Source organism: Talpa occidentalis, unplaced genomic scaffold (genome assembly GCF_014898055.3).
Source record: "Talpa occidentalis isolate TD23 unplaced genomic scaffold, MPIMG_talOcc4v2.1 talOcc4.12, whole genome shotgun sequence".
Classification (NCBI taxonomy): Eukaryota; Metazoa; Chordata; class Mammalia; order Eulipotyphla; family Talpidae; genus Talpa; species Talpa occidentalis.
The window spans coordinates 70,412,558-70,440,487 of record NW_023601212.1 but is presented as its reverse complement, the minus strand read 5'-3'; the positions used below and the strand labels follow the sequence as shown (position 1 = coordinate 70,440,487).

Here is a 27,930-nt window from a genome sequence, read left to right as displayed (position 1 = left end):
CCTAAGAGAAGTAGAATAGATTTAATCTATATAAAATGTCTGGGTTAGCAGCAGTTAGGGTCCCTGAAGGCACGGGAGACAGGGAAGCACCCCTCAGCTCACTGACGTGACCGGCAGGATATTGGCTTTGCGTTCAACTTCAATGCAGTACTTCTCAGGAAGGCCAGTGGCTCTGCAGGGGACACAGGGCAGGATAGGGAAGGTGTGGGCCAGGGAAGCTATATTCCAACCCTGCTCCCACAGTCTCTCCCCCAAACAAACTCTGCCATGGAGTTCCCAGAGAATCAGGAACACCCAAGTCCAGAACTTTTTGTGATGTGGGAGAAGACCCTCCCCCAGCCCCAGTGCTTGCCAAGATCCTGGCCCCAGCCTACCCCATGCCACCCTCTGCCTCCCATAGGGAGGAAGGGCCCAAGCACACCTGAGTTCCTCAAGCTTCTGCTTCTTGATGTCATCGATGCGTTCCCGCCGCTTCTGGGCCTCTTCTTTGAGACGCCGGCCCTCCTCAAAGGTGGCCATGCGGTCCTGCACCTGCTTCTGCTGGTTCTCTCGCACCTGGCACCGGAGCTCGTTGGCATGCTGCAAGCGCCCCGTGGCCCTCCTCTCCTCCTCCAGCCGCTCCCTCTCAATCTGCTCCCTCTGAGCCCTGCAGGAGGGACACAGCTGTCAAAGGGCCAGGCTACCCTGACCCAGTGGGGGGGTGGGGGAAGCCCCTGGGTGGGCCCCTTCGATGGAGAAAGCCTCTCCAGGCTGCCAAGACCACAGCCCAGCCCGAAGGCTGCCTTTCCCTCTCCCCCACCTGCCCCCCTCCCCCCCCAGCCAGGCTGGCTTCTCAGGCATGGGACCGGACATCATGGGCAGGCTTAGAAGGGCCTGACCTGGGTTGAATGTTCCATGGTAGCTGTTTTGAAATTCTCAATTTTGAGCAAAGAGCCCCACATTCTCATTTTTCACTGGGCCCTGAAAATTATGTGGCTGGCCCCATGCCCAGGGCTCACCCACTGGAAACTTTTTCCTTCTCTCCCTCCATTCAGGAGCGTTGCTTCTACCCTTACAACAACGCATAACTGCGCTTCGGCTTGCTGTAAGATTTCTTTCTTTCTTTCTCTCTTTGCTCCCTTGCTTCCTTCCTTCTCCTGCCAACAATGATGACAATACCAACAACCCCAACCAAGGCGGGTGCTCAGAGTGGGAGGAGAAAGGAGAATCTGTGTGATGCCAGCTCTCCTCAGTTACTGGGAGAAAACAAGGGGCCCAACCTCTAGCTCTGAGTTTTCTTACTGATCAAAGTAAGAGAGTTCCTCATAGCAGTCTCTTCCACAGGAATACTTCATGGACCCTGACATCAGAAAAAGTAGCTAATCTAGACCAGACGGGCTCAGAAGAACTCAGATGAAATGTAATCACATCTCAGAGGAAATGCAGGCATCACAGTCTGATATTTTATCTCTTTCTCAGTGTAATGGAAAACAAAAATGAAATGTAAAATCATCTTGGGCAGAGCTGTCTCCCCAGCAGAGACCCCTCCCAAGCACAGGTTCACCCACGCATTTTCCTGTAGCCGTCTTCCAGGACCCACTGCTTGGGGGTATCTGCTCAACTCCAAGCCATACCCTCAAAAAGTCTACCCTCCGCAGCCTCCCCATCCATCCCATCTATCAAGAGAGGACCCCAGACCTGCTGCCCCATGTACCGCATCCCCAGTGCCCCGTCACACCCGCAAGAGCTTCCACATACAGAACAGCTGTCTAAGGTTTCATTGTGTGAAGGCGGTGGAAGGCTGATGGGGACTAGTGTGTGTCACCCGGGAGCCCCTGGGGTGGCAGGCAGATGAGAAAGGGAGAGGAAGAGCCTGGTCAGTTCACAGGTGGACCGTGGAGTCTGCCTGCTTTAGATTCACCTGGCAGCTTCCAAAACCTTCTGATGCCTGGGCCGCAACCCAGGGCAGTATAATCGGAACCTGCGGAGGTGGAGCCTAGCATCAGGCTTTTCTAAGAACCACCAGGCAGGGGAGGGTGCTTAGCCCACAGACTAACTGTTAAAGGCCCCTCTCTAGAAGAAGGAAGTCCATATATAGGCCACACAGGAGGCCAGGGTGCCTGGCTATGGCTGAGACGCTCTGAGCACTTGAGGGCACCCTCGCATGGGGACCACGTGGCCTGGAGACACTAGGTCTAGATGCCAACCTAGAACCACAGGCAAAGTTGGACTTCTCCAAAGGCTATTCTAGCCTTAATAAGCAGCTGGTGTGTGTGCTTCAGGCAAAGAGCAGACAAATGGGTCAATGGCAAAAGTAGGACTTTAATTTATTTCCATTAACATTTATGAGTACCAGCCAGAGGTAGCACAGGCATCCAAAGGCACAGGGGCTGGGGACAGCAGAGAGCTGTGAGGAAGTTTGGAGCCCAGGGACAGAATCTTTGGAAACACTAAGAAAGCTCGTCTCCTTCAAGGGCATCCAGAAACCATGGCCCGACCCGTAAGGGCAGGAAAGCTGTAAGCCAGGGGTAGGCTGAGGCCAAGGCCAATAAAGGACCAGGAATTTGGCTCTGGTGAGGATAGAGATTCCCACAGGTCTGCTTGGCCTGGCCAGGGGTCGGTGGCTGGTGGCTAGTGGCCAGGTGGCACACACCTCAACAGGGCAGTGGCGAGAAGGGCTGAGAGGATGCAGACTAAGAAAGCTAGTCCAGTCTTACTTGTGCATAAGAATCTTGGAACCACCCCCAGCCCAATTCAAACTCAATTTTTACTTGGTTTGTTTCCTTTTGAAAATTCTGATCTTAAGAATCTGGACCAGAGTCCAAAGGGAGTCACCCAGCTAAACCAGAATAGGCAGAGGCAGAAGAGCCCAGGGGCCAGGCCTGGGGGGTGCAGAAGTGATGGGGAGAGAAACAGCAGCCATGGGTGGAGGCAGGAATGTGGACACTGGGCTGCAATGTGGGTTGGCATTATCATTGAGCCAACAAACAAAAATCAAAGGGTGAAGAGCTGGCAAGGCAGGAAAAATGGATAAATATAGGTGAGGTCTGTCCCCATGCTTCCACACGCAGAGACTAGGACAGTCTTCCCTTCACCCCTGACTTCTCCCATTGCCTCCAGCACAGAGCCTGGAATTTATGTGCTAATGCATATTGTCTGAAAAATGACACAGATGTCACTTAGAGCCTTGTTCCAATGACCCACAGCCCTGGATGTCCGAGTTCACTCTCCTAAGCCTCCCCTGCTGTAGTTTCATCCAAACTCACAGGGGATGTGAATGTAGGAGAAGATAGAGGGACCATTTTATACCTGTACTTACACCTTCCATCCCCAAGTCCTTATACACTCTCAGGTGCTATTTCCAATTCTCTGATCACCACACTCTGGCACTGAAATAATTCAATCATCCACCTATCAGGCAAGACGGAAGTGCATCTGTTTGCTGACCATCTGCTAACCTGCAGAAAGCTCCTCTCTTCCCAGTAGGGACCATCCTGCTACTGCACAAGCAGGGACACCCCAGTGGGGCCAGCCCACCACCACACAAGTCAGGGAAGCCCAGTGCAGCCTCCTACCGGAGAATCCTCTCAAATTCGTCGCGGTCGCGCTGCACCTGGACAGCCAGAGTGTGCTTCTTGAAGGCCACCTGCTCCAGCCGACTCTTGCGCAGCTTAGCCTCTGTTTCTATCTTTTTCTGTGCATTTTCCTTTTCCTTCCGGCGCCACTCTCGGTCTGCCACCTCCTGATTGCGCTTGGCCCGTAAGGCATCCTGGGAAGGGAAGGGCGGGGAGAGACCCATAAAAGGCAGAACTTGGGGGTCCCACTGAGTCCCCAGGGAGACGTCACTGCAAGCTGACATGGGCTGCCCAAGCAGCTCCAAGCATTCCTCCAGCTCTTAAGTTCTTCTAGGAAGGAACAGGTACAATTTCCAATGAACTCTCAGGTCAGAAGACACTGAGGGTGGCCCCTCTGGTCACCTCACTCACCCCAGCTCTTTCCCTACACCTCACTGGAGGTCCAGGCAGCTCTGAAATTGCTAATTTTTAAAACTGCTAATGATGGAGTGACCTTCCTCTGGTGACACACTTCAATATTAGGTGAGCTTGAAAGTTCTTTTATGAAGCAAACTCAAAACTCTTACCCCTTCAGCACAGAGTGTGCTGCTCGTGCTTGCAACCATCTGCACTGGGGCGGCCACCCCATCACTCTCAGACTGTTGACACTTGGACTGTTGAAGGAACAGTTCAGGGAGAGGGAGCAAAGGGAAGCAGGTGACACAGCTACCTGCTCTGCCTGGAAATCCTGGGCCTTCTCCTGCATGGCCCTCAGGCGTGTGATCTCCATCTCCTTCTCCCTCCGGATTCTTTCCTGCTCAGCCTCAAACTCTGCTTCTCGAGCCTGCCGGGAAGAAAGGCCATGTCAGATACTCCGTCCCCCAGGCTAGCAGAGAAATGCAGGCATTGCCACTGTATGACCATTTTCGCTGCACTGCTGCCCGGCTCCGCGCAAGAGGGGTGAAAGTCCAGCCATGTGTAAGCATGAAAACAATCCACATTCATAAAGTGCCTCAGTGTTTACCAAGTGCTTTCTCACATATTATCCCAGTGGGTCCTTGCAACATCTTAAGGGATAGACATTGTAGAGGGGGAACCCTGTTCATGGGGATCTGGGTGCTGCCCAACTGCACAGCTAATAAACTTCCTTCCAGCACCTCTACATCATAGACAATTTCCACACAGCCAGGCTACTGGGTCGGGTTTCCAGAAGTAACAAGTAGGCTCCCTGCCTGACTTCTAAAGTGCAGCCAATGGAGCTTATCTTGTGAGTCACTGGGCAAATGACCAACATGTTCTGGACCGTCCCACAGTGACTGGCAGACACCTCAGGAATGAACCAGCAAAATGAGTTCCCTTCTGTGCTTCTCCAAAAGAACAGACATGCCCCTAAAAGTTTCCCAAACCCAGTTGCCCAACTACTGTTCTTGGACTAATTGCTCATGTTGAATAGGATCTTCCCTAAAGAATGTTTGTCCTGCCTGCCCAGACTTCCTATGCAGCTCAGCGCGTCCCCTATTCATGAGTCATACAGTGCTGTGTGTCAAGTTGATGTCTCTGTTCCACCTTGCCCTGGAGGAGCAACTCTGGAGCAGGGAACTCCACACCTTCTACAAACAATCTCTGTCTTCAACTCTAAAGGGTTAACCCTGGCTGCAAGAACAGAGACCACTGTGAGGTCAGGACGGACCCTTGGGTGCTCACAGCACTATGTGTAAGCCTGGGGCCTGACCCCTTTGCCAGAGGCCAGGCTCCCCCCGCTCCTGCCAACTCCCTACCGTGTATGAAGACATATACCTCTCCTGTTCAGAAATCTGCAGCGATTCCTTATCACTCCGCCCTCCCAACACTGCTCAAGGCCCGAGCATCCCCTACACCTGCTCTGGGTTCTAAGCTATTCCCACTGCATTTCCTATCATAACCACCAGATTGGGCTGCAGCCAGCAGACCTGTTCACCAGCCCTTATGTGTGGCCAGCTCATCACCGCCACCTTCGCCCGCTTAGGGAAATAGCTTCTGAGTTCCAGAAAATGCTCGTAGGTTGTTCTGGGCAGGTTTTAGACCCTCAAAGAAGCAGTCAGAACATTTTTAATCAATCAGTGGCAGGTCCACAAGGTGGTCCTAACTTGTGCAAGGCACTTAGCACAGAACTGTGCATAGACCAGATGCTCGTAAATCATCAGTGCCCAAAGCCCTGCTCGTTCCAGCCCCACCTCTTCACTCCTGCCTGCACATCCCTGCACATTCCAATAGTGAGCCAAAGCCAATAAATAAGTTCATTGAGCTGCAGTTTGTGTTTGGCGCATACAGGAATATCAAATATGCCTTTTCAAGTTATACCCACACCCTCCCCCGTCGTCATTAAGAGTCATGGCTACAGAGAAGGGTGATGTGCTTGCTGGCACCACAGAATCCAGCAACGGGGTGACACATGAGGGCTTAATAACCTTCCTGCCACCTGTGTCCTTCCTTCTCTTTTGACATAAATCCAGATCACTCCACCTAAACCAGGCTTTGTAGCTTCCTTTCACCTCAATTCCACATAGACCCCATCACTCAGTTTTGCCCCAGGCATCTTCATTGTCTGCCGGCCTCTGTCCACTAGGCAATGGTGTGATTCACTTGTTCTTGCAGCCGCTGCAGAGCGCTGCACAAGGCTCTACTTTCCAGGTGAGCACTCAGTATGGGATACCCAGGATAGGAATTTTCACAAGAAATTTATGGGGCAGCTGACTCATGACGACTGGGCACATAATTATTCAGGTCATGAGGAATCCACAAAAACGTCACTTTCGCCAATAGTTTTAATTTTCTGCCCTGCCTGTACCTGACCCTCATCCCAACTTCTAGTCAAAGATGTAACGAGGATAATAACACACTAATTCGGGTGCCCTTTGCAGGCTGTTCTCTGTTACTGAACAAGTGGTCTAGCCATGTTGAAGAGGAAAAGAGGTCAAGCTCCTGAACTCGGGACAGGACTCAGGGAAGAAGGCACGCTGCCCTCCGTGGGGTGCCCTCCATCCTCTCCCCAACACAGGCATGCCCTTGCTGCCAGGAGCCCCAGGGTCAGCATCCAGGCCCTACCATCTTCTTCTTGGTGAACTCCATCACCATCTGGTCAGCCAGCCTCTCCTGGGCCAGCAGCTCCGCCTTCTGCCTCTGGTTTTCATCATTGATGCGCTTAATCTCTGCTTGCATCTTCAGTTTTTGCTGCTGCCTTTGTTCCAAGTCCTGTGAGCCAAAGGAGGATCAGAGGAGACAAGATCAGGAGACACTGGCCTAGCAGTGAGACAGAGAGGGGGACAAACCACTGTCCGCAGTCACCTGCCTTCTGTCCTTGGCTTCAAGGACAAAGGGCCTCCTTGCAGCCTCTCCTGACCCCATGCAGCCCTGACACTGTTGATTTACTAAAATTCACTGAATTCCCACATGGCATGCTAAGCCCTATGCCTATGACTTTGTTCATGGTGCATCCCTCCTGCCTCTGATTTCCTTCTATTTCAGCCCAAACACTTGATCTCTGTTTAATATGGTTAAAATAATTATTATCATCCTAATGGAATACTTTCTACTCATTGGCACTCTCTCTATAAAGCCTGTTTCAAAACTAAATAAACCTGAAATCCTTAAAAGTTAGGCCTTGCTCTCTTTCTTATGCAGTGAACAAATAAAGGGCCAGGTTTGAGCAACTTGCCCAGGGGTCATACAGCGGATGAACTCTGGAGCTTGGGCTCTCTCAATTAGAGTCCAATCTTCAGGAAATTATACTTGATTGCCCCAACTTTCGGTTGTCTCTTCATTTCTGAACTCCCTCTGCAGGTCAGATGGGGCCACGCCTCCTGGGATTTGATTGCACACAGCCTGGTGGATCCCCATTCATTTCTCAGCTTTAGCTTTGGGGGTCAGTGGAATTTGAATAAAACCTGGGGTGCCATGGCAGGCTCAACACTGGTGGAAAGGAGGGAGAGAAGGAGAATGAAAGAGAGAGTGGCTGAGGGGAGAGCCAGCATGGCAGTGGTGAGAGTGAGGGACCTCGCTGGGGGCTGATCTGGTTGGAAGACTTCCTGGAGGAAGTGGCAGTAAGCCCTGCTGGAGGAGGATTGGCAGGGCTGTGTGAGATGAGTCCATGGAAGCTGGGCTGAGGAGGATGCGTGTGTAGGTGTGTGGCGGGGTGGTGTTAATCTCTGCTTGCATCTTCAGTTTTTGCTGCTGCCTTTGTCCAGCTAGAGGACAGTAACCACCAGTCACACTTCTCTCCAATGCCACATACCCCAATGCAAAGAAAATAGCAACCACTTAATAAATTGTCACAAATGAGGCAGGCAGGGAGCCATCATATGAGAAAGAGAAGAAATTGTGGACGCAGAGAAATGCAAGGGACATGGAGGTCAGCATGACCTGTGACCCTGGGGACATGCTCCTTTATAAGAAAGGGGTCGTGATGAGACCTTTGAGCCCCAGTGCATGCTCGGGTTCCCATGAGGAGGGGCGTAGGGTCTGTGCAGCTGGTCTCTCTGCCCCTAAATCAAATTCACACTCCTTACTTCAAATACTTTACCCATCAGCTTCCCTTCCCACCTGTTCTCACCTCTCTCTTTACCTCCAAAGACTAACACCCCCCCACACACACCCCCACACATACACCCCTACACATGCATCCTCCTCAGCCCAGCTTCCATGGACTCATCCCACACAGCCCTGCCAATCCTCCTCCAGCAGGGCTCACTGCCACTTCCTCCAGGAAGCCTTCCAAGCCAGATCAGCCCCCAGCCAGGTCCCTCACTCTCACCACTGCCATGCTGGCTCTCCCCTCAGCCACTCTCTCTTTCATTCTCCTTCTCTCCCTCCTTTCCACCAGTGTTGAGCTTGCCATGGCACCCCAGGTTTTATTCAAATTCCACTGACCCCCAAAGCTAAAAGGAGCCACGGCTGCTGATCTACAGCAGGTATACAATCAAATATTGATCAACTTACTGCTTCACCTATTTATTTACTTTTTGGTTTCTTGTTTTGTAGGTTGCTTTCATTTTCAAGAAGCTAAAGAATTTTCCCTGTTTATCTTTACAGCCATTTCAAAGTAACCCCAGGCAAATTCAACACACTTCACTCCTCTGCATCCTGCCAGCTTGGCAGGCAAAGCTGCTCTTCCACAACCCTGAGATGATAAAGCAGCTCTAAGCCAGGGAGGCACAGATTTCTACCTAAAATTGCCTAATACCACTTCCTAGAGACTCAGGCAGTGCCTACTAGGAGGACATCGAAAGCACAGCCTCCCCGCGATGGTGCTGACTCACTGACACTGGGAACAGTCCCAGTCGGATCGCCCACTCCCACCCTAGAGCCCAGCCCTCACTCTCACCCTTCCTGCACGTGTGCTCCTCATTCTCACCCTCCCTGCTTGCTCCCGAGCCAGGATCGTGGCCGAGTCTCAGTCTCTGGGTCCTGACGATTCCCTCCTCACACAGTCTTCCCGGAGTACGCCCTCTTCTTCCCTAATGACCCTGTCCATCTCCCCTTCTCCTGTCCTCACACAGACATGTACTCTGCAGGTGCCTGAGAAGCCCTCACGATTATAAAGCCTCCCTGAGCTCTTTCGGGGCCCCTGGAACTCCCCACTACCAAGTGCACCAAGTGACAACTCAATCATCCATAAACACAGAAAGAAGAAAAATAAGAGTGTGTGCCCACGAGCTCAATGGCACCGTGAGGAACCACCAGACCATTAGGCTGCAGTGAACCTGCAAGGTGACTGGCCTGGCGGCCTTGACATCTCAGCATCACACACTGTAAGACTAAGTGAAAGGGTGAGGGAACAAACAGACTCCAAAGACTTAAACCAGGGCCTCCCTGGTGGCGCAGCGGTTGAGCGCTGGGTTGTGAAGCTGCCCGCAGCCTCTGCAGCGCCGGTTCGATTCCCGGCTGCTCCCCGGCCACTGGAGGAGGGTCCCGCATGGCGCGCAGACCCCTCCTGCCGCCCGCTGCTCCCCTCAGCAGTGTACTTCGGTCCTTCTGCCTGCTCTGCTCCCCGCTCTGGCTCTGGTGAATTCTCTCACCCTCCCGCACTTCTGACTGTACCCAGTGCATGTATAAATAATAAATAAATCTTAAAAAAAAAAAAAAAAAAGACTTAAACCAGTGCTGGTGTGAACCTTGGCTGGATCCCAGTTTAGAAAAAAGAAAACAACTGGAACAATTGGGCAAATTTGAACTTGGATTAAAAAAGATATGATAGTATAGAATTATTGGATTAGATGTTTAGATGGGGATGGGGGGCTGTATGGGGGCAGGGTATGATCCCCGTTTGTGGACATCTGAAAGAATTGTTTTTGCCTTTCAGAGTTGCAGGCTGAAGCATTTAGCAATCAAGGGTGTCAAGATATCTGCGACTAACTTTCCAATAGCTTAACAATAACAAGATGTGTATAGACATTTAAAGAGACAAGGAACCAAAGCAAATTAACAATCATTAAACTAAACAATGATTAAATCATCGCTGGGTGTGGTGCAGTTCTTTCAGCTGTTCTCTGTGTGTAAAAATGTTCAAAAGTAAAAAAAAAAAAAAAAAAAAATCGAAGTTGGGGGAATACTACAATAATTGGCCCCAGTGCTGGCCAGGTCCTTCCCAGTGCCCGGCCTTTTCAGGTGCTGCAGTTCCCATAATACAAGGGGGCTGTTTTCACTCTGCATAGCCTGGGCTGGGGTGTTATCATTTCTTTCACAATGCATGTGCACACTGGCTTTATTCAGGCTAAAAGGAGAAGGGCTGGCTCCTCAGCGCCACGAATGACACTGGGAGGCTCTGTACATAGCAGCAGTGACAGCAGGGCGTCTGGAGCTCAGACACCCCACAGCTCATCTGCAAAGTACACCATATCCCTGGATAATTGAGAGGCGACTATAAAACATGTCTGTGTTTATTTGTGCCCAGCATGCAGTCATGCGTTCCCCTTATATGTCTATTCACACAAATACGTCAGTCTCGGACCCCAAGTCCCCAGGAGGTGGGGACAGCATCTATCCAAATCACTGTCACCCCCAGCATGGCGCCAGGACCAAATAAATGTTTTATATGGCAATAAAAAGCTGATGGTGGTGATGTTGGGAAATGGGCATGTGCCTGACAGAACTTCGATTCACACCCGAATCCCCAAACCATAGAGTGCCTCGCCACTGTTGCTGGCAGGGCACAGCGCTCGCCCACCAGTTACCCTGAGGTCCTCCTCATGCAGCCGGTCCATGTACTCCAGCAACTGCTCCTTCTCCTGCTCGCGCTGCTCAGACAGCAAGGACCGTTCCTCCCGATTCTTTTCCATCTGCTCCACGATGTGCCGTCTTCCTCTGGGAGGCGACAGGTCACGGGGTCTTAGAAGTCAAGGCCCATGTCTCCCTACTCTGCCCTGTGCCCAAATAACCCCCACACCGGAGGCATCTTGGGAATAGCTCAGCGACCATTTCCTGCTCACGCTACACTGCAGGGCTTAGACCAAAGCGTCCCCTGGGTCCTGGGGTAGGTGCTCTCTCTTCTGAGGTCCTAGTTCTGGGGCTTGCCCTTCTTCGTGTGTCTGCCCCAGAGTGCACCGACCGTCATGCTCCGCTTCCCCCTCTCAGTTTGTAAAGACTCTGAAGTCCCCCATCTCCCAAGTCTTCCCGATGGCACCAGCGGGGCATCTCCCATGCTGCTCCACAGAGTCAGAGAGCCCCGACATCCCCTTCCCTGGGACTCTGCTCTCACCCCACAGACCTGGCCCCCCGCCCACCCCCCATGTCTAGTTTGGTAGCTGTCCTTCTGGTTTCCTAGTTCATATTGTAAGTCTGTCAGCTGTGATGGACAGGCCGAGTCTGGGACAGGCTCTCTGCTCAGTAGTGGCCCAGCCCAACATTGAGAAGCAGAGAAAATAGATTCTACAGTGTTGCCAGGGGAGGCTTAGGTGTTATTGGGATGTCAATGAGTTTGGAGACATCCGGACCCCAGGGTACCTGAGCATGGGCTGGAAGCGAAGGTACAGATTAGCTTAAGAACCTAGGGGAGGAGGCAAGATGAATCTCCAAATGGAGTGGCTTCATGACTCCAGATGAAATAAGCAACAGTAATGAGTAAAAGAGGGAAGCAGGTCTGCACTCAATAAAAGGACCGGCTCAAATCATTAGAGCTGCCTAATGAGACAGAGATTTTTCCTTTATTGAAGCTGTTTATGCAGAAGATGAAGAGCCGCTTAGCCATTAAATAAACGTTGCTGGGGAGCCTACTATGATCTGCCTGGTACACGGGGTGAGAGCAGAGCCCCAAGGAAGGAGAGGTCAGGCTCTCTAACTCTGTGGAGCTCATGAAGAATCACGGGAAACACTCCTTGGGTCCCTACTGGAAAAAAAGATGAATGGCACAGGAGAACAGAATACAGATGAGGGAGGGCTGCCATTCAGGGTGATATTTATAGAGGTAATTCATGCACCATGTGGTTGGTGTTCTAAATCGGGGACACTATGACTTACCTGTTCTGGGACTTGTCCTTTTCTGCAAAATGAAGGGGAATAAATTTGTTCATTCTAACACGGATTAAGTACCTACTATAGGCCAAACACTCCACAAGGCCCGGGAGCGACAGAAATGAATCATAAGGGACCCCAGCTTCCCAAGCACACAGGAAGCAGAGGGATGGATAGGGAGACACAGAGACTAGGTCACTCAGCCTGCCTGGTGAAGTGAGGGAGGGGACAGCAGAGCCACTAGCCAAGAGAAAGTATTTGGGGGGCTGGGGGAGGAAGGAAAGAGATGGAACAACAAAGTTATCAACTTGTGAGTCCTGGCACATTTGGGGATGGGAACCTGGACTCAGCAGGGTGGGAAATGAGGCCAAACTGGGCCAGACAATGAAACAAAAGAGCAATCTTGGAAAAAAGCATGAAAAGTCTGTGGTTCTTTTAATCACTTTCTAAACATTTTGAGATAATAATAGATGGTGATAATGACCTTTTCTCATGTCCTCCCCCTTTGTGAGTCTTGCATGGACCCAAAGATGCTTACAATGACTTTGAGTGGGAGATACCAAACCACTGCTTTACCGGATCCTCTCCTCCCTCCTCCTCCTGTCTAACTCCTCCTGCCGCTGGATGGACTTCTGCCTCTCCACTTCCATCATCTGGTCCAGCCGCTTCTCCTCTGCATCCAGTTCTTTTTGGATCAGCTGCTTCTCTAGGATTTGGGCATCCCGGATGGCATGGCACTTGGCATTAAGGATGAGCTGGGAGTGGAAGTGAAATGGAATGTGGTACTAGGTCTGGCCCCGAGGGTAAGGGATGCCCTGTGGGGTGTGCCAGTTGGAGGCAGAACTGGGATCAGGCTATTGAGTGTGGTGGAAATGTGCAAGCAACTCACAAGCCCAGAAAATCACACGCATTCTCATATTCTTATATACACCCCTCCCCTTAATAGAGTTCAGCTCTAGTCACACTAATTGTGTTCCAGATAAGCCCTAGTCTGTGCTGCAGGGAGAGGCCAGAACAGCATCTTCCTGGGCATTGCGTCTTAGTGTTTGGGGATCTGATGAAAGCTATGGGCCCTCTCCTCTATAAGATTCACTTGCCCGTGTGTGTGTGCGTGTGTGTACACTAAATTTCCAGAAAACTTCCCCTAAGGAGCCGTAAATCTCAAATTAAGACCCTCTGTTCCACTCCCAGGGAAACAACACTTGCAGAGGCCACAGCCTCTAGATTTTAAGCAGGAAGAGCCCAGTGTGACACAAAAGGGTCTGAGAAACCATGGGGCCACAAAAGAGAGCTAGGAAGCAAAGCCTTTGGAAAATAAAAGCAGGTTATGTAAAGAGGATTTACCAGCGAGGCCAAGACAGAGAGGACTGGTTGGGAGTCAGTATTTTCCATTTGATTGGGAAGTGAATCACATGCAAATGAGCAACACAATGAAATCAAATGAGCCTCTGGTCCTTGAGCTTTTGCTACAGGAGGCCCTTCGGGGCACTTCAAAGAGCCCCATCACCTAGGCCTATGTGGCCTAGGAGCCAGCAGGGTAAAAATCAAAGTAACATCTTCACATTTATTTATTAATCCACAGTTTGCAAAACCTCTCTCCCATATGTTTATTTCTTTAATCCTGCTACTTAATAATTCTGCTCAATCTTTTTAACACCCTCATCTTACCAATAAAGAAAGAGACTCAGAGGAGAATGATTTGCCCAAGGCCATACAACTGCCAGGGCAAAGCCAGTCCTTCCTTCCATCACAGGGCTGCCATGAAGGTGACACTCCTCCCTACCCGTGCCAAGACCAGTCCCCCCACCTGTCACCCTCCAGCCCAGCTGCCAACCTCCGGTCCCATGTCCAACACATGCATGGAGGGCAGCAGAGGTGTCCCTGAAGGAGGGAGATGTGGCCCACCTTGCTCATGTCCTTAAGCTCCTCCTCCTGCTCCATGCGCAGCTTGCTGGCTCTCTGCAGCAGGCTCTGGGCCCTCTCCTTGGCCTCCTCCTCCAAGTCACTGAGCTTCTTGTTGTTCCTCCAAATCATTTCTTTCTGTTTCATTATCTTCTTGCGGGTGGTCACCGCATCCTGCAGGAGACCAGTCTGGGTGGTTGGGGGACCATCCTGTGCTCTGCACCCAGGGTGCCCACACCAGGCCACCCCAGGGGGCCCAGGGTGACATCTGCTTTGCCCCACCACCCTGTCAGGACCTCAGATTCTCAGCCCAGCTCACTTCACCCCTCCTCTCGCCCCAGTCACTCCTGGTCTTCACTCTACAACATGCCTTCATTACCACTCATGCCTCCTCCCTAACTGGAGACCCCCATGTGCGCAGACCAGTCCTGCGAGGTTAGCTACCACGATGGCTTCCTTCTCTTTCTTGAAGTTCTGCTCTCTGGCCTCCAGTTCTTCTGCAGTCAAGACTTGGGATGCGCATTTGATTCGCTCAAATTCCTCAGGACTCATGATAAGGGATTCCCCAGAGGGGTCCTTGGTGGGAATGCTGGCACCGGAATAAAGGAAATGCAAATTGGGGGAGAAAGCAGGGGAGGGTTCCCTGCACCCTCCCCCGGAGTCACTATAAACATTGGGGCGGAGGGGGGACTCAGCCGATGGCAGGTGAGACCACAGCTGCACACGGGGACACAGGAAGAGGGTCACAGGCTAGGCTGGAGTGGCAGCATGGCTACAAGGAGACATTTTAGGAACTTTTTGGAAACGGCGAGGTTCAGGTCACCTTTGGGCAGCCGTGCCTGACACCCCATGTACAATCTGCCACTCCCCCCAGCCCACCCCCCCTCTACCCACCACACTCCTCCCCGTGCCTGTGTTAGGGCCCTAGAACACCCCCCCCCCCCGCCCCCGCCCCCGCAGTGTACTGCACCTGTTACAGGGCAGGGCAGGAAGAGGGGACCACCCTGTTACACACCCACTGCCCAGTCAGGGCCCCTGGCAGGTCCACACCCTCTGGCGGCCACACCCCTCCTGGACTCAGACCATCTCAAGCACAGGCAGCCTGACCTCCAACAGCGCTCGACAGTGAGAATTCAAACAAGCTGATGAATTGAACTTTAAAAATAGATTATTCCTTATGGATGACATAAAAAGGGCAAGAGGACGCCGGACAAGGATGAAATGGATGCTGCCGAGGAACCTAAACATCCCTGTCCATCCAGCCTGGACAGAAGCTTTGAACCCTAAATATTAATTAAAATCTCTGATCAACAGCAGGGGAGACGAGCCTATAGACCTCTCCTGTCCAGCCGCCCAAAGCATTCAACAAACCAATAGCTAATTATAATGATTACAAACAAATGACAGACATTAATGATGGAGGCGGGGGCAGGGGGGTGGGAAGAAAGCTGCTTCTGGGTGGGGCGCTTTAACAGGCACTGGCGGGACGCAGTGCTGGGCAGGAAGTGAAATCCCATCTAATAAAAAGAGGGGGGGAGTGAGTGGATATTTGGGGCTCAGTCAAGATCTGTGGGGCTCCGATGGTGTGATCCAAATAGCCAGGGTCTGGTGATCTGAACCCAACACAGACCCCACAGCCTCACTGTGGGGTTAGGCACCCACCACTCCAAGGACACACCTAGGTGCCAGGGTCTGCAGGACTGCTGGCCATGGTGCTCAAGGGGCTGAAGCCACACCCAGATCCTAGAACTGTGTCCCTCCTGCCTCCCAGCTGGAGGCACGGTCAACATTTTCTGGGAATTCAGGTTTTGAGCAAGTGAAGCCAGAGTCGGGAGAACGGTTTCCAGGAATGAAGGCCTGCCCAGAGTGGGCAGCGTGCATGTTCAGGGCTCAGCGGGAACTAGAGTCCCCAGGAAGGTGCAAACCTGGGACAGCCCTGGAGGAAGCACCTTGAACTAGTCTCAAAGGAACTCCCCAGAGCCCTGAGGAACTGCCTCTCCTGGCTCAGGGCCCATGAGAAGCCAGGGGCTAATTAGGCATCAGGCTCAGCTCCCCTTCACTGTAGATTTTCTCTGCACCCAAAGGCAATAATTCATCTGGACCATTCCCCTTCCCAAGGGCATTACTGGGGACTCAGAGAGAACCCAGAGGCACCACCCCTTACCAGCCTTTCAGCAGCCAGAGAAAGGCAATAGCAGTGACAGACTCAAGGTGGGATGGGAAGGAGTTGGGAAAGACAGAAGCAGAGCTACAAAACAAGAAGGGGTGAGCAGGACGCACTGGAGGTGACAATGAACCAGGAGGTTCCCAGCAGCTGCAGGGGGCTCAGCAGAGGTGTGACTGGGGTAGGAGGGCAACTCGCCCTGGGTCCTCACATGAGTTCCCGGACCAGGTCTCGGGTGATGAGCTGGATGGTCTCCGGCTTGTGCTCCAAATCCAGGGTGCTGAGCGTGTTCTGAATGGCCCGCTTGTCTCGGAGCAGCACCACAGGGCTGTCACTCTGGGCCAGGGGCTGTGGGGACAGGAAGGTCAATCCTAACATCAGGTGCAAGGTCCCCGCTCCTGAGCTCCTATCTGGCAGTGGAAGGAGGCTGGGGGCCAGGCTGTAGAACCACCAAAACCAGGTACCTGGAAACAATGAGGTTCTCTGCACATGAACTTGGCTGTGGGCTCTGTCACCATTGGCCCTTCTGAAAACCTGTCCCTATAGCGCGTACAGATATCCCAGGAGGGTGGTGGGTGAGGGGTGCCAATGTGAATGTGCTCCTAACCTAAAACCACCAGGAATAAACATTTGAGGCCTCTAGGTCCCTGGATTATCTGATCTGTCCTCCTCCTTTCTCCATAATTAGGAAAGAAGAAATAATCCTCTCTCGGACCACACTGTGGTTTTGAAGTGACATAATGGTTACAGACTCATCTGATCTGTGCTGCTCACAATTTTGAATCCTAATAATAAATTTACTTTTATCCCCCCACCCCCCAAAATGAAGCCATATTGAGGGAGTTAGAAGTGGCTGGATGGCTTGGTGAGGCCTGCCCTTAAATCTAATATGGCAAGGAGTCAGAGAGTTAGAATTCAGCAAGAATTAGACAGATGAAATATGCAATTTAGACCAAAAAAAAATGTTCTGACTGCAGGGCTTAGATAATAAGATAATGAAACCACTTATTTCATAAACATTTGAACACAAGAGCATTTCATTTGCCATTAAAGCAGTGACTGTGCTACCAAGTGGGGGCAGGGGCCGGCCTGGGTGGCTGCCCCCACTTAGCACAGCCTGTCCCTGGCGCTGCGCCACCTGCCGTCCAGCCTGGCCGCCGCCGAAGCCCCTAGTCCTGCCACAGGTAGCGCCTGCCCCCTGCTGCTGGACAGACACCCTGCACTCTCCCCCAGCAGGAGACCGAAGGAAGCGGCAGGAAATGGCTTTTTTCTGACTGCTTTTCACTAGGCAGCAGGATGGCTTCTGTGGCACCGGACCACTTCCACATCTACCTTTGCTTTGACTGGAAAACACCCTAGGGACCCCAAACAAAGAGTCTGTAAGTGAAAGTGCATTACTGATTCCTTTGCTTGTAAATAAGATGCTGAGGGGCTGAGCTCGTTAGATGGAGGAAGAGGCCTGTCTTAAATCCTGGGGAAATCAGTTTCCAGTCAGCGAGGAGAGCATGGTGCAGAGCAGATGTCAAGTCTCCTCTCCAACACCCCTGTTGCCAAGGCTCACCCCAGGGCTCACACCTTGATGGGCATCTTTCTGCTCTGTTCACACCCATGTTCACACCACACAGGTATCTCTCTGCTCTCTCTTTTCTCTCTTAATCCCTCACTGGCCCTCTCTTCATGTTGCCTTCTTTCTCTTCTTGCCTCCTGACTTCATGTGAGCCAACTCTCCCAAGTAACACTGGCTCTCCTGCTGGCAACCAGAGGAGCTGTCAGCCTCTGGGCTGGTTTACTCTTGTAGAGAAAGACCTGCTCATTTCCCAGAGCCAAGCAATTGCTTTAGCTAAGCAGCTGGGAAAGGAAGAGGATTTGTTCCTCTTGAATACAGGGGAAATATGGTTTTCTGTGCAGCCCTGGTCCAGTGCCCTCAAATGCTCCATGGCCAGCTCTCACTGAGCCACTGTGAGCTCTCTGCAGCTGTGCCTTCCCTTTGATGTTACAACAGTTTCAAAGGCTTCATAGCCATGAGGATTTCAGGGTGGAGGAAGCCAGGCACTCCGTTCATGTGGACTCACTAGGTAGTAGAGTGTGATAGCTCAGGTCTCAGAAGCCCTGTGACTGGGTCTGAGTTAGCTGGGAGGAGGTGGCATGCCCGGTGCTGGCTTGGCCCAGAGCTGCACCGTCAGTGGCAGCTCCCTGTAGGGCTTGGGAAAGGTTACCTTAAGGCCTCCAAAGAGGCTCTCATCCACCTCAGAACTCAAGGCTTTGGTCCGATAGCGAGTCCTATTCCTCGACCTGTTGGAAATGGAGGAGGAGGAGCTGAGGACGCCAGTTGTGCTTAACGGCTGCAGGAAGAGACAAGAAAGTTTGGTCAATCAGTACTACATGCCCGCTGTACCTGGGCAAGGTTAACACTTCCAGCCTACACTGGGGAGAGGTGGATGAGCAGTGGAGACCCACAGAGGGAGAGCAGTGTGTACCCCTTACATATGGGCAAAGAGCCACAGGTAAATGACACCCCACAGAAGCAGGGATGACGATTGGTGGCCAGGTCCACCCAACAACCCAGTCTAAATGTCCACTGTGTGGCTCTCTGGCTCCCCCAGTCTTTTACAAGGCAGTTGCCAGTTTTCAACCACCTAGTAGTTTCCTATGTTTGGAGAGTTCCCCATCTAATGAGTTGTGGGAGACAATAAAAGTGAAAAACACCAGATATTTGCCCTCCAAGTCTGGACAAAGAACCTAGGCTCGGGCAATCAGATCACCAAGCCTGACAATGGACAGGGAGCTAACCACTTGAGAAGAAGACAGAGAACGCCCTGACAGGGCAGTGCCTGGGGCAATGCTGACAAGGGCACCGGCAGCAGCCCACATCCAGAGTTTCAGAGTCGGGGCTGCAACAGTGCACAAGTGTCCTTGCCAGGCCAGTTCTGTTGTGATTTTGGCCTTGGTTCAGGCTGCAGGGCCTTCTTCTGTTCCAAGCCGAATTTCCCGGCGTTGGCGTAAAGACCATGAGCTCTCCAAATTCCTCGGAATACATTCCCTTCTGCTTAAGTTAGAGTTCTGGCGTTGTCACCTATAATTCAGAACCTGATAATACAATTTCCTTCCCCAAAGGTCAGTCCAGCTCAGATCAGCCCCAAGAGAAGTCAGTCCCCGGGATGCAGCTTTTGTGAGGACTGTGGGGTGACTTCAGCTTTGCCTAAAGCTGGCTTGACGCTCACTCAGCGGAGCCTCCTCTCCCACAGGCCCCCAGCTGGGACACCTTGAGGAGAGGGACTATTCCCTATAGGTGTCTCAGCCTGGGAATCGGCAGCCATCTGGACACAGGGTGGACGGAGGAACAGGCCATGCCTTCCAGGTCACTGAGCACAGGACAGCGTGTTTTGAAAGCTCTCTGACCTGCCAGAACCAACCAGATACTTCAGCACCTGTACCACCTGTATCGGTTTTCACACCAGATTAGGCAATTATCCTACAGAGACTCTGTTCTTACAAACCCATGTGTGCCTTCTCCCTGCCAGGCATGGCTGCAGATTTCAGCCTCGGTCAGCCCACACAACAGAGCAGAAAACCCTGGATTTATGAAAGGTAAATATAGCAGCTCTTGGGATGGCTAATAACAGACTCTGAAGGGCTGTTTTACAGGGAGTGGTGAGCAACGGCTCCTCTTTCCACCAAAATCGGCGACTAGAAACTGCACTAAGGTGGCCTTGAGGCAAAGCCTCAGGAATAACTGGAAAAAGGCAGATGGCACTGGATCACGAGGGACAATATGAGTTCTGCGTGTGAGTAAGGAGGAGGTGGGGTGCCTGCACATAGTAGGCGCTCAACATGCATTTGATGAAAAATGAGTGAATGAAACCAAGTTAGCTGCCCCTCAAGGGTTGAGACCAGATGGAGAGGGGCCTGTCCAGAGCCCTCCTGTCTTCCCAGGTGTGTGCAAGCCCTCCATGTATGAAAGGGCCACAGCACAGACTGTTATTGTTCTGCATTTGTTTTCCTGTTTCTTTTCCAGGCTCCTGAGCTCCCTGTGGCAGCACTTGGTGTCAGCCAGAATCCTGGTTCCCCAGGCCTGAGACAATGTTGCCTCTTTCCCACACCCTTGGGATCAAGGTCAAGGGGAAGTCACAAAGACATTGGGCTGCCAAGCCTGGAAGTCAGAAAGAACAGAGGAAGGAAAGCAGAGGCCCCAGAACATGGTCACTGGGCAGGCAGAGGGAAGCACTGGGTTTAGGGCTGGGGCCGAGAAGCCTCGTGGGGAAACCGTAACTCTGAAGCCACAGACTTACACCAGCTTTGCCAAGAGTAACAAGAAGGATTTGGGAGATGACCGTACACAAATCCTAGAAAAAAGCAAGAACAGGCAGCAATGGAAAGTTAGAGCCCCCGGGTCAGAGGCAGTAGCCAGGAGCTCTCTTGGGGGTGAAGGCCTGCTTTCTTTCATGAAAAAATAAATATCCACAAGGAGCTGAGCTGCATCCAGAGAAAAGTATGTTCAGAGCTCTGGCAGATGAGACAGATGAAAACCAGTTGTAATAGTTGAGGAAGCAAGGGGTTGGGGAGCTGAGACAAGATAGACAAAGTCATCAGACCTTTCCAGCTTGATGATCTAGCTGATGCCTTCTCTTCAAAAACCACCCACCCCGCTCCCAGGAGGCCCCTGCGGCCCTGCAGAGATGCCAAAGCAGAGCAGTTAGATGGTCAAACCAATACTAATTTTGACTTAGTTGTTGATATAGGGTAGTCCCCACAACATAAGTTTTTAAGAAAGCAGAATATCAGAAATACATGTGTGCCTGTAAAAATGTTTGTAGGTAGAGAATCATCTAGAATGTGTTACTTGAAAGAATGTTCACAAGAATGTTCAACAATAAATTCAGGTCAACATTATCATCTTAAGATGGGTCTTTGTTGTGAATCATTTTTTGCAAGATTAGATAACTTTTAATAACAAGGGGCTGAAAACTATTTTTATTTGAAAGTCAAACATAACGGAGGTCTGGTACCGGTTTCCTGGACAGAGTGCAGTCCTAAGAAAGAAAAGCATGTGCAGCGCCAAACCCAGGGGTTTAGCTCAAATCCAGCAAGGCAGAACTGGATGGGGCGGAAAGAGGGCAGAGCAGCATGTCCCTGGCATTGAGTACCTACCAGCTGGACAAAGGTGTGCCCTTTCCTGCCACCCCTCCTCCGAGGGACTTCGTTCCTCCCTGCAGATTGCTCACCAAATCTAGCCCATCTAGGTTCAGCCTGATTCTGCTTTCCTTCTGTCAGCTTAGTTACTCCAGCAGGTGGGGATGGCCACACCAGGTGCTTTTCCTTTGACGGAATGATTTCTTAGGGACCTCTCCCCTCCAATGGGACTAGGCTGGGTGCAGTGGGATGCCAATGAAGGTGACATAGGTCCCTCTTTCTGCAGGAAATGTTGTTACTCATTGTATTGTGAGCTTACCCCATACCACACCTCCCCCACTCCTCTGAACATAGGATGCTAGTAAGTAGTACCATATGTATGCACACATGCACACAGGTACATCTACATACATATGCACACATGCATGCACATACTCACATTACACTGGGATGCAGAGCTACATATATACACACATACATACACAGAAGCATACATACACAGAAGAACATATACAGAAACACACACACACATGCCTGGCCTGCCAGAGGAGCAGAGGTCACTAACTAGGTCCCCTGCCTCTCCTAGGTGTCCACATGGCCAGTCCTGTCCAGAGGACTTCAGGAGGGGTCAGTCAGCAGCCAAGCCCATGTACTGAGTGGCCCCTCAATGGGGCCCTACAAAAGCCCACTTGTCCAGTCCAACTACAACTCACGATTTAGTTTGGGCTTGGAAATATGAAATGTTTAAAGCAGGAGAAAAAAGTAATTAATATTTACTATACGCCTTTAGATGCCAGGCTGATGCTGGGCCCTCGCAAACAGGCTTACATCATTGAGCTGATGAAGCATGAGGAGCTAGAATAACACGCATAATGAAACACATGTGAAGGAGAGCCCTGCGGCAGCACTGCAGGGACTCCCCAGAAGCTAGAAACTACTCTTTGTTGGCAACTTGCTTATTTTGTAATTAACAAAGCCCTCTTGAAACCCCTGGAGTGCCAGTGTGACTGCTGGACATGAAGCATGTCCAAAGTACACCCAAGTAACTACCTTTGCCACCTGGTGACAAAGGTAGTCTAATCTGCCAAGAAGCCACCTGGTGCCCCCAGAAAAATGTTAAGGTTATTTCCAATAAACTATCCTCTCCCTTGTTTTCAGGAACCAACCCATTCCTCATTGGAGCACAGAGACCCATCACAGCTCCTTCCAGCTAGGATGCCCTTCTCAGCCCTATGGCCTCACAACCCTCCCCATCCCAGGGAAGTTCAGGCCAGCCAGTCCCAACCCTCTGTGGGGCCCAGTGTATCTGGTACCCTCCTCATTCATTCATATGCAAATATTTTTGAGTACCTACTGTGTGATGGAGGCCCCAATAACAGAAGGTGTCAGTTAAGTGACTTTCCTATTGTCGTTTTACCAGTTAGCAGCAGAACAGCCACTTTAACCTGCTCTCTGACCTCCTGGCCAGGGCTTTCCATATCTCACTCCCCAAACCAGCTTGATGGGGGAAAAGAGCAAGACTAACCCCTTCTCCCCCTCTCTGGATCAGCACCTTTCCACATTTTCAGTCCCTGCCGGGTATACCCCTGATTCCTCCTTAGGACTCTCCTCAAGGACCCTCCTCAGACTTCCCTTCCCTTGTTCCTTTCAGCGGTGTCCCCCCAGCTCCTGGATCTTCCTTACCCGGACCCTCACCCATCTTCTGCCCTTACCCAACTCCCCGCGTGCCCGACTCAGAAACCCAACACCATTCAGGACACTGAAGGTGCCCATCGAGGTTCCCCTCCACTACCCGGATCTCACCATCTTAGACGCAAGCCTCTGCTGCCCCCGCCACTCCAACACTTCGGCTCTAGGTGTTGACGCGTCGCCACAGCAACCAGGAGGCGCCCGCGATTCGGCTTCGGCCCCGCCCCGGCCCCGCCCCTAAATTCTGGCTCCGCCCCTACCCCGCCCGCGCTCTGGTCTTGCTGGGTGCTAAGACCCGGGATCCACCCACCTGGTTCGCTCCCTCTTCACTTTGCTTTTGGGTCAGTACCTGATCCCGCAAGGACCTGGCAGGGGTGCAGGTATCTAACTGACGCAGACCCTCTGAGAATTAGACCCAGGGTCTCGGTTTTCCAAGACACCCCTTGGTTGCCATGGTTACAGTTGCCCAGTGCCTGTAGGGTGCCCCCAAACCCTGAGTCTAATCTGCCAAGAAGCCAGCAGAATCAGAGGTAACAAGCTCACAGCAGGAAAGTCGGGTTAGATCTAGGAAAGCCCCTCCAGCTGCTGGGGAGTGTCTCGTTTCTGGAGTAAATCGGCTTAGAACTGCCTGGGAGGGGGCGCTTCCAAAACGCAAGGCAGGTCCTATTAGACTACCAGAATTTAAATCTACCACAGTGGCTTTAGGGACATGCCTCTTCGTGCTTCCCAGTTTGTAAATAATATTCTGAGTGTATTTTATGATTTTCCCAATTTGCTCTGGCCCCTGTACCTCCCACCTGCAGGAACAAAATTGAAATAACCCCATAGTTTGCCTGCCCGAACCACACTGACTCTACCCCACCAAGTTATTTTTTCCCTCCAATGTTGATGAGTTACTCTTAGACCAAAAGGAAATGGAGATGATTCTGTGAGCTGCTTGACACCTCCAACCTCTCCAAGCCCTCACAGCCCCCTTCTTGAGTTCCCTCCAACTTGATTTCGGGGTTCCAAGCCACTTGCTGTGTTCTGACATACAGGCTGAAGGAGGGCTGGGACACTGGTAGGTCTGAGGCACAGGGCTGTCCACAGGCGGATGGAGGATGAAGGGGAGAGTCACCTCTGCTTTTGAAGGACTTACTCCAGCAGGCTCCACACTGCTACCCTAGATTTCCCAATCAGATCAAGTTTAGGATGCTCAGAAGGACAAACCTGAGAGTGGGAGAACCCCAAAAAGTGTCAGAGGTGCGCTTCCCTGCAGAGGCAGGCTGAGGGAACTGGGGGGATGCAGGGCAGGCCTTCCGCTCCAACCCTGGCTTCTTCAACCTGATCCTCTGCAGCCCAGAGAGCAGGAAGAGTAGATCAGGTGCTTCCGGTGTTTCCCATCCACTCCCCACAGAGCTTCCTTTGAATCTCCCTCAAAGCTGGGCGGTGATTCCCCTCACTGTACTCTGTCATCCCCTGCCTTCCTGCTTCCTTCAGAGAGACAGCCTGGGATGAGAGAAGAATACAAGCTTTTGAGTTTGAACGGATGTCTGGTCCTCAGAGAAACAGCTCCAAAAAGGAAACTGAGGCCCACAGATATCTGTTCAAACTCAAAAGCTTATATTCTTCTCTCATCCCAGGCTGCCTCTCTGAAGGAAGCAGGAAGGCAGGGAATGACAGCGTACAGTGAGAGGAATCACCTCCCAGAGGTTCTTTGAATCTCCCTCAAAGCTATCAGTATTCAAGCTTCAGACCTCCCCCTCCAGATTCATAGCAGGACTTTTGGCAGCAACGCTGACCAAATTTGCCAAAGTACTTTGAATCAGGGATAGATTTATTCTGGATAGAGTAAAGTATGTTTGTGTAGTTCTCGATCACTCACAGGCAAATTTGTAAGTGACCATACCGGGTCTTTCCCTGCTGTCTAGAAAGCCAAACTCTGAACCACGAGAACATCTTTGCACAAAGGTGTTTATTATACAAGGTGACCACCAAGGAAATCTGGCAGCGTTAATACACTAAGAGGAGCTAGTCTTCCAGATGGTGCTGTGATTGTATTGGAGGGAAGGAATGTGAGGAGGTGCAGCATTGAGAGCAGGGCTTTGCTTTTCCAGGTCTGAGGAGGTGCTGGAAGTGCAGGCTGATGAGTTACAGTGTTTTTCCTCAGCAGAGACTGTTCCTTTGGGGTTAACAACCCAGCAGAAGCTTACCCTAAAGTTAGCAACCTCAAAGGGGCACAGTATCGATTCTCAAGGTTCCCCAGGGTGCAGCTGGAGAATTAACCACAAAGGTGAGGGGTGAGAGATGAGAGAGTGCACAGGGTGCTGCCTATTCCATTCTTAGTTCAACTTTTCTAATAAAAAGCTTAAGCAACAGGTTGGGGGGAGCCAGGGGTAGTAACTCAGCTACAAAGTTACCCTTCCAGCCTACTGGCTGCCTGGGACACTCACCTGCCACCATGCCAGCTCACCTGGTGTCGGGCCCAGAGAGTGCGACCATATATATTCTCCCTGTGAATGGGTAACTGTGGGCTACTGCCCAACTCCAACAAAATTGGCAAAATGGAGGAAAACAAGGTTGGAAATAGATAAAGCCAGTAGGTAGCTGGCCTGTGAAAAAAGGAATTCTCCACTATGAAAAGGGATAATGAGGATTCCATTTTTATCCAGGCCCGGATTCTCTATGGCCAGGAAGACACAGTAAAGCGGCACATTCGATGGCAAACACAGTGTACATCTCAGGGGAAAAACTGCCTCCAGAAACCTAAACAGGACCACCTCTCTTTTTCCAAGTGATACATTTTCTTTTTGCATTTCTCTCATAGACAGTATTCAACACACATGCCTGCTTGAGTTTTTCTATGTAGAGTCTTTTCATTTTCAAATTCTTACAGCCTGGTGTGTTCATTTTCTACTGCTGCTGTAACAAATTACCACACACCCAGGAGCTTACAACCACACATGTTCATTGTCTTGCAATTCTGACATTCAACATGATCTCGCTGGGCTAAACCGAGGTTGTGGACCAAAAAGAAGAAAATTCTACCTTTTACTGGGTTGGACATTGTCAGGGCTGTGCAGCAAAACAATAGCTCCATATCTGTGAAGAACGCTGGGACAAGAAACAAAGGAAATGTCAGAAAAGTCCACAGACCAAACCCTGTCATGTTTGCAAGATGCAGGAAAAGGAGCACAGATGATGGCCTGACTATGCCCTCATGTCTATACTGGGTGCTTTAAAATAAAAGAGCTAAATAACCTTTGGTCTTTGCATCTTCCCAACCACAAACAGCTCCAGCTGAGTTACAATCACTTGTAAAATCAGGGGATTGCTTTAAAGTACAGTGTCTCTCCTTTCCCAATGAACTGAGCTTGTAAGAAACAAACCTCTTTTGGTTAGCTGAAAATGTTAGAAAATAACCGTCTTCTTCCCTTAGTAAAGAAAAAATAATTCTGTATTCTTTCTGTGCATGTCACTTAACCTATATAAATGGAAGTCAGAAACTCCCAGTGCCGGAACCAGTCACTCAGAGATATCTCATATTGATCTTCCAAGCCCAAGTCCTTAGTCTGGCTCTGAATAACCTCTTTAATAAATGTCTCCTTTATTAAACGTTAAATTTGCTTCACCGCAGCTGTCAGCAGGGTGGATCCTTTTTCCAGTTTCTAAAATTTGCCCAGATTCCTTGACTAGTGGCTCCTTCCTCCATCTTTACAGCCACAATACTGCTTCTCTCCCAGAATGCCATAGTAGCCAGAGTTCCCTCCATCCTTGAGAGTTTTCTTATTTTAAGAACACACATAATTAGGTTGGACAAAGCTAATCCAAGATCATCTCCCCATCTCAGGGCCTTTCGTTTAATCAAAGTTCGATTTGTCATGTAAGTTGATATTCACAGACGCCAGAATTAAGACACCAGAATTTGGAGGAGGGCAGGTTCACTACTTCCTACGTCACCTTGTAGGGTAACGGCGATATTTTCCGGATCTGTAATATATTTTCAAAGATTTGAATGAAAATCGCAAACAAGAACAAAAAAATTATTCAAAAAGTTGATACAACTTGAATGTACTAAACTACATTTTGGAAATTCTCTTTGACAATTTAAATAATAGAGTGAGATTTAACAGGTTTGGACATTTATTAATAGTATATTTTCTTCTTTTGTCAATTTTAAATGTATGTATTAAAGAATAGAAAGTCTACTTTTAACTTAATGGGATTACTCTGCACAACAAAGGAGACTATGAGCAAAACGAAAAGGCCAAATGGGAGAAAATATTTGCAAGTGATATATCTGATAAGGGTTAATATCCAAACTATCTCTTAAAACTCAATAGCAAAAAAAAAAATTCAATTTAAAAATGGGCAGGCAGCTCTTTCTGCCTACTTGTGTCTGTGCAAGTGTCTTCTCTGAAATTTCCTTTGTTCTAATAAACCTAACCTTTATAAAATGTAAAACAATAATAATAATAAATGGGCACAAGCTCTGAATAGACATTTTTCCAAAGATGGACAACTGGCCAACAGGTGCATGAGAAGGTAACCGATGCCACTCATGATCAGAGAAATGCAAATCCAAACCACAATGAGAAGCTGCCAAAATGGCTACAATCAGAAAGATAAGAATAACAAATGCAGTCAAGGATGTGGATAAAAGGGAACCTTTGTACACAGCTGATAGGAATGTAAAGTGGTGCAGGCACCATGGAAAACAGAAAAGAAGTTCCTTAAAAATTAAAAATGGAACTACCATATGATCCAGCAATCCCACTTCTGGGTATTTATCCAAAGGAAATGAAAAACACTAATTTGAAGAGATATATGCGGGGTCTCCCTGGTGGCTCAAGGAGTTAAGTCTCAGCACTATGAAGCTATCTGCAGCCACTGCAGCACGAGTTTGATCCCCACCCAGGGAGCTACCCACATGGAAAGCAGACCTCTCCTGTCTCTCCCACTGCTCCCCTCAGCAGTGTATTTCAGTCAATCCACCTGTTCTGTTCTCCACTCTGTCTCTCGTGAATCCTTTCAACCCCCTGCACCTCT

The 27,930-nt window shown here is 50.5% G+C and overlaps 1 protein-coding gene across 1 annotated transcript; it reads right to left on the bottom strand.

Moving 5' to 3' along the window:
- CFAP45 (cilia and flagella associated protein 45) lies at nt 1-23,084 on the bottom strand. The gene is made up of 12 exons (XM_037506693.2): nt 23,017-23,084; nt 18,300-18,425; nt 16,295-16,431; nt 14,364-14,508; nt 13,923-14,093; nt 12,594-12,772; nt 10,742-10,871; nt 6,618-6,764; nt 4,264-4,377; nt 3,555-3,748; nt 422-646; nt 1-172 (listed from the first exon to the last, which is right to left on the bottom strand). Exons 1-12 carry the CDS (start codon nt 23,017-23,019, stop codon nt 94-96), a joined length of 1,650 nt encoding a protein of 549 aa, XP_037362590.1. The 5' UTR covers nt 23,020-23,084; the 3' UTR covers nt 1-93.
- Nucleotides 23,085-27,930: the final 4,846 nt, after the last annotated feature.

What these genes read in the sequence shown, in the direction of transcription:
- CFAP45 (XM_037506693.2), bottom strand. An exon ending in GACCTGGTCCGGGAACTCAT is followed by an intron (nt 14,509 to 16,294) that starts GTGAGGACCCAG and finishes TTCCGGTGCCAG; the next exon opens with CATTCCCACCAAGGACCCCT. An exon ending in AGGAGGGAGGAGAGGATCCG is followed by an intron (nt 10,872 to 12,593) that starts GTAAAGCAGTGG and finishes GTCGCCTCCCAG; the next exon opens with AGGAAGACGGCACATCGTGG.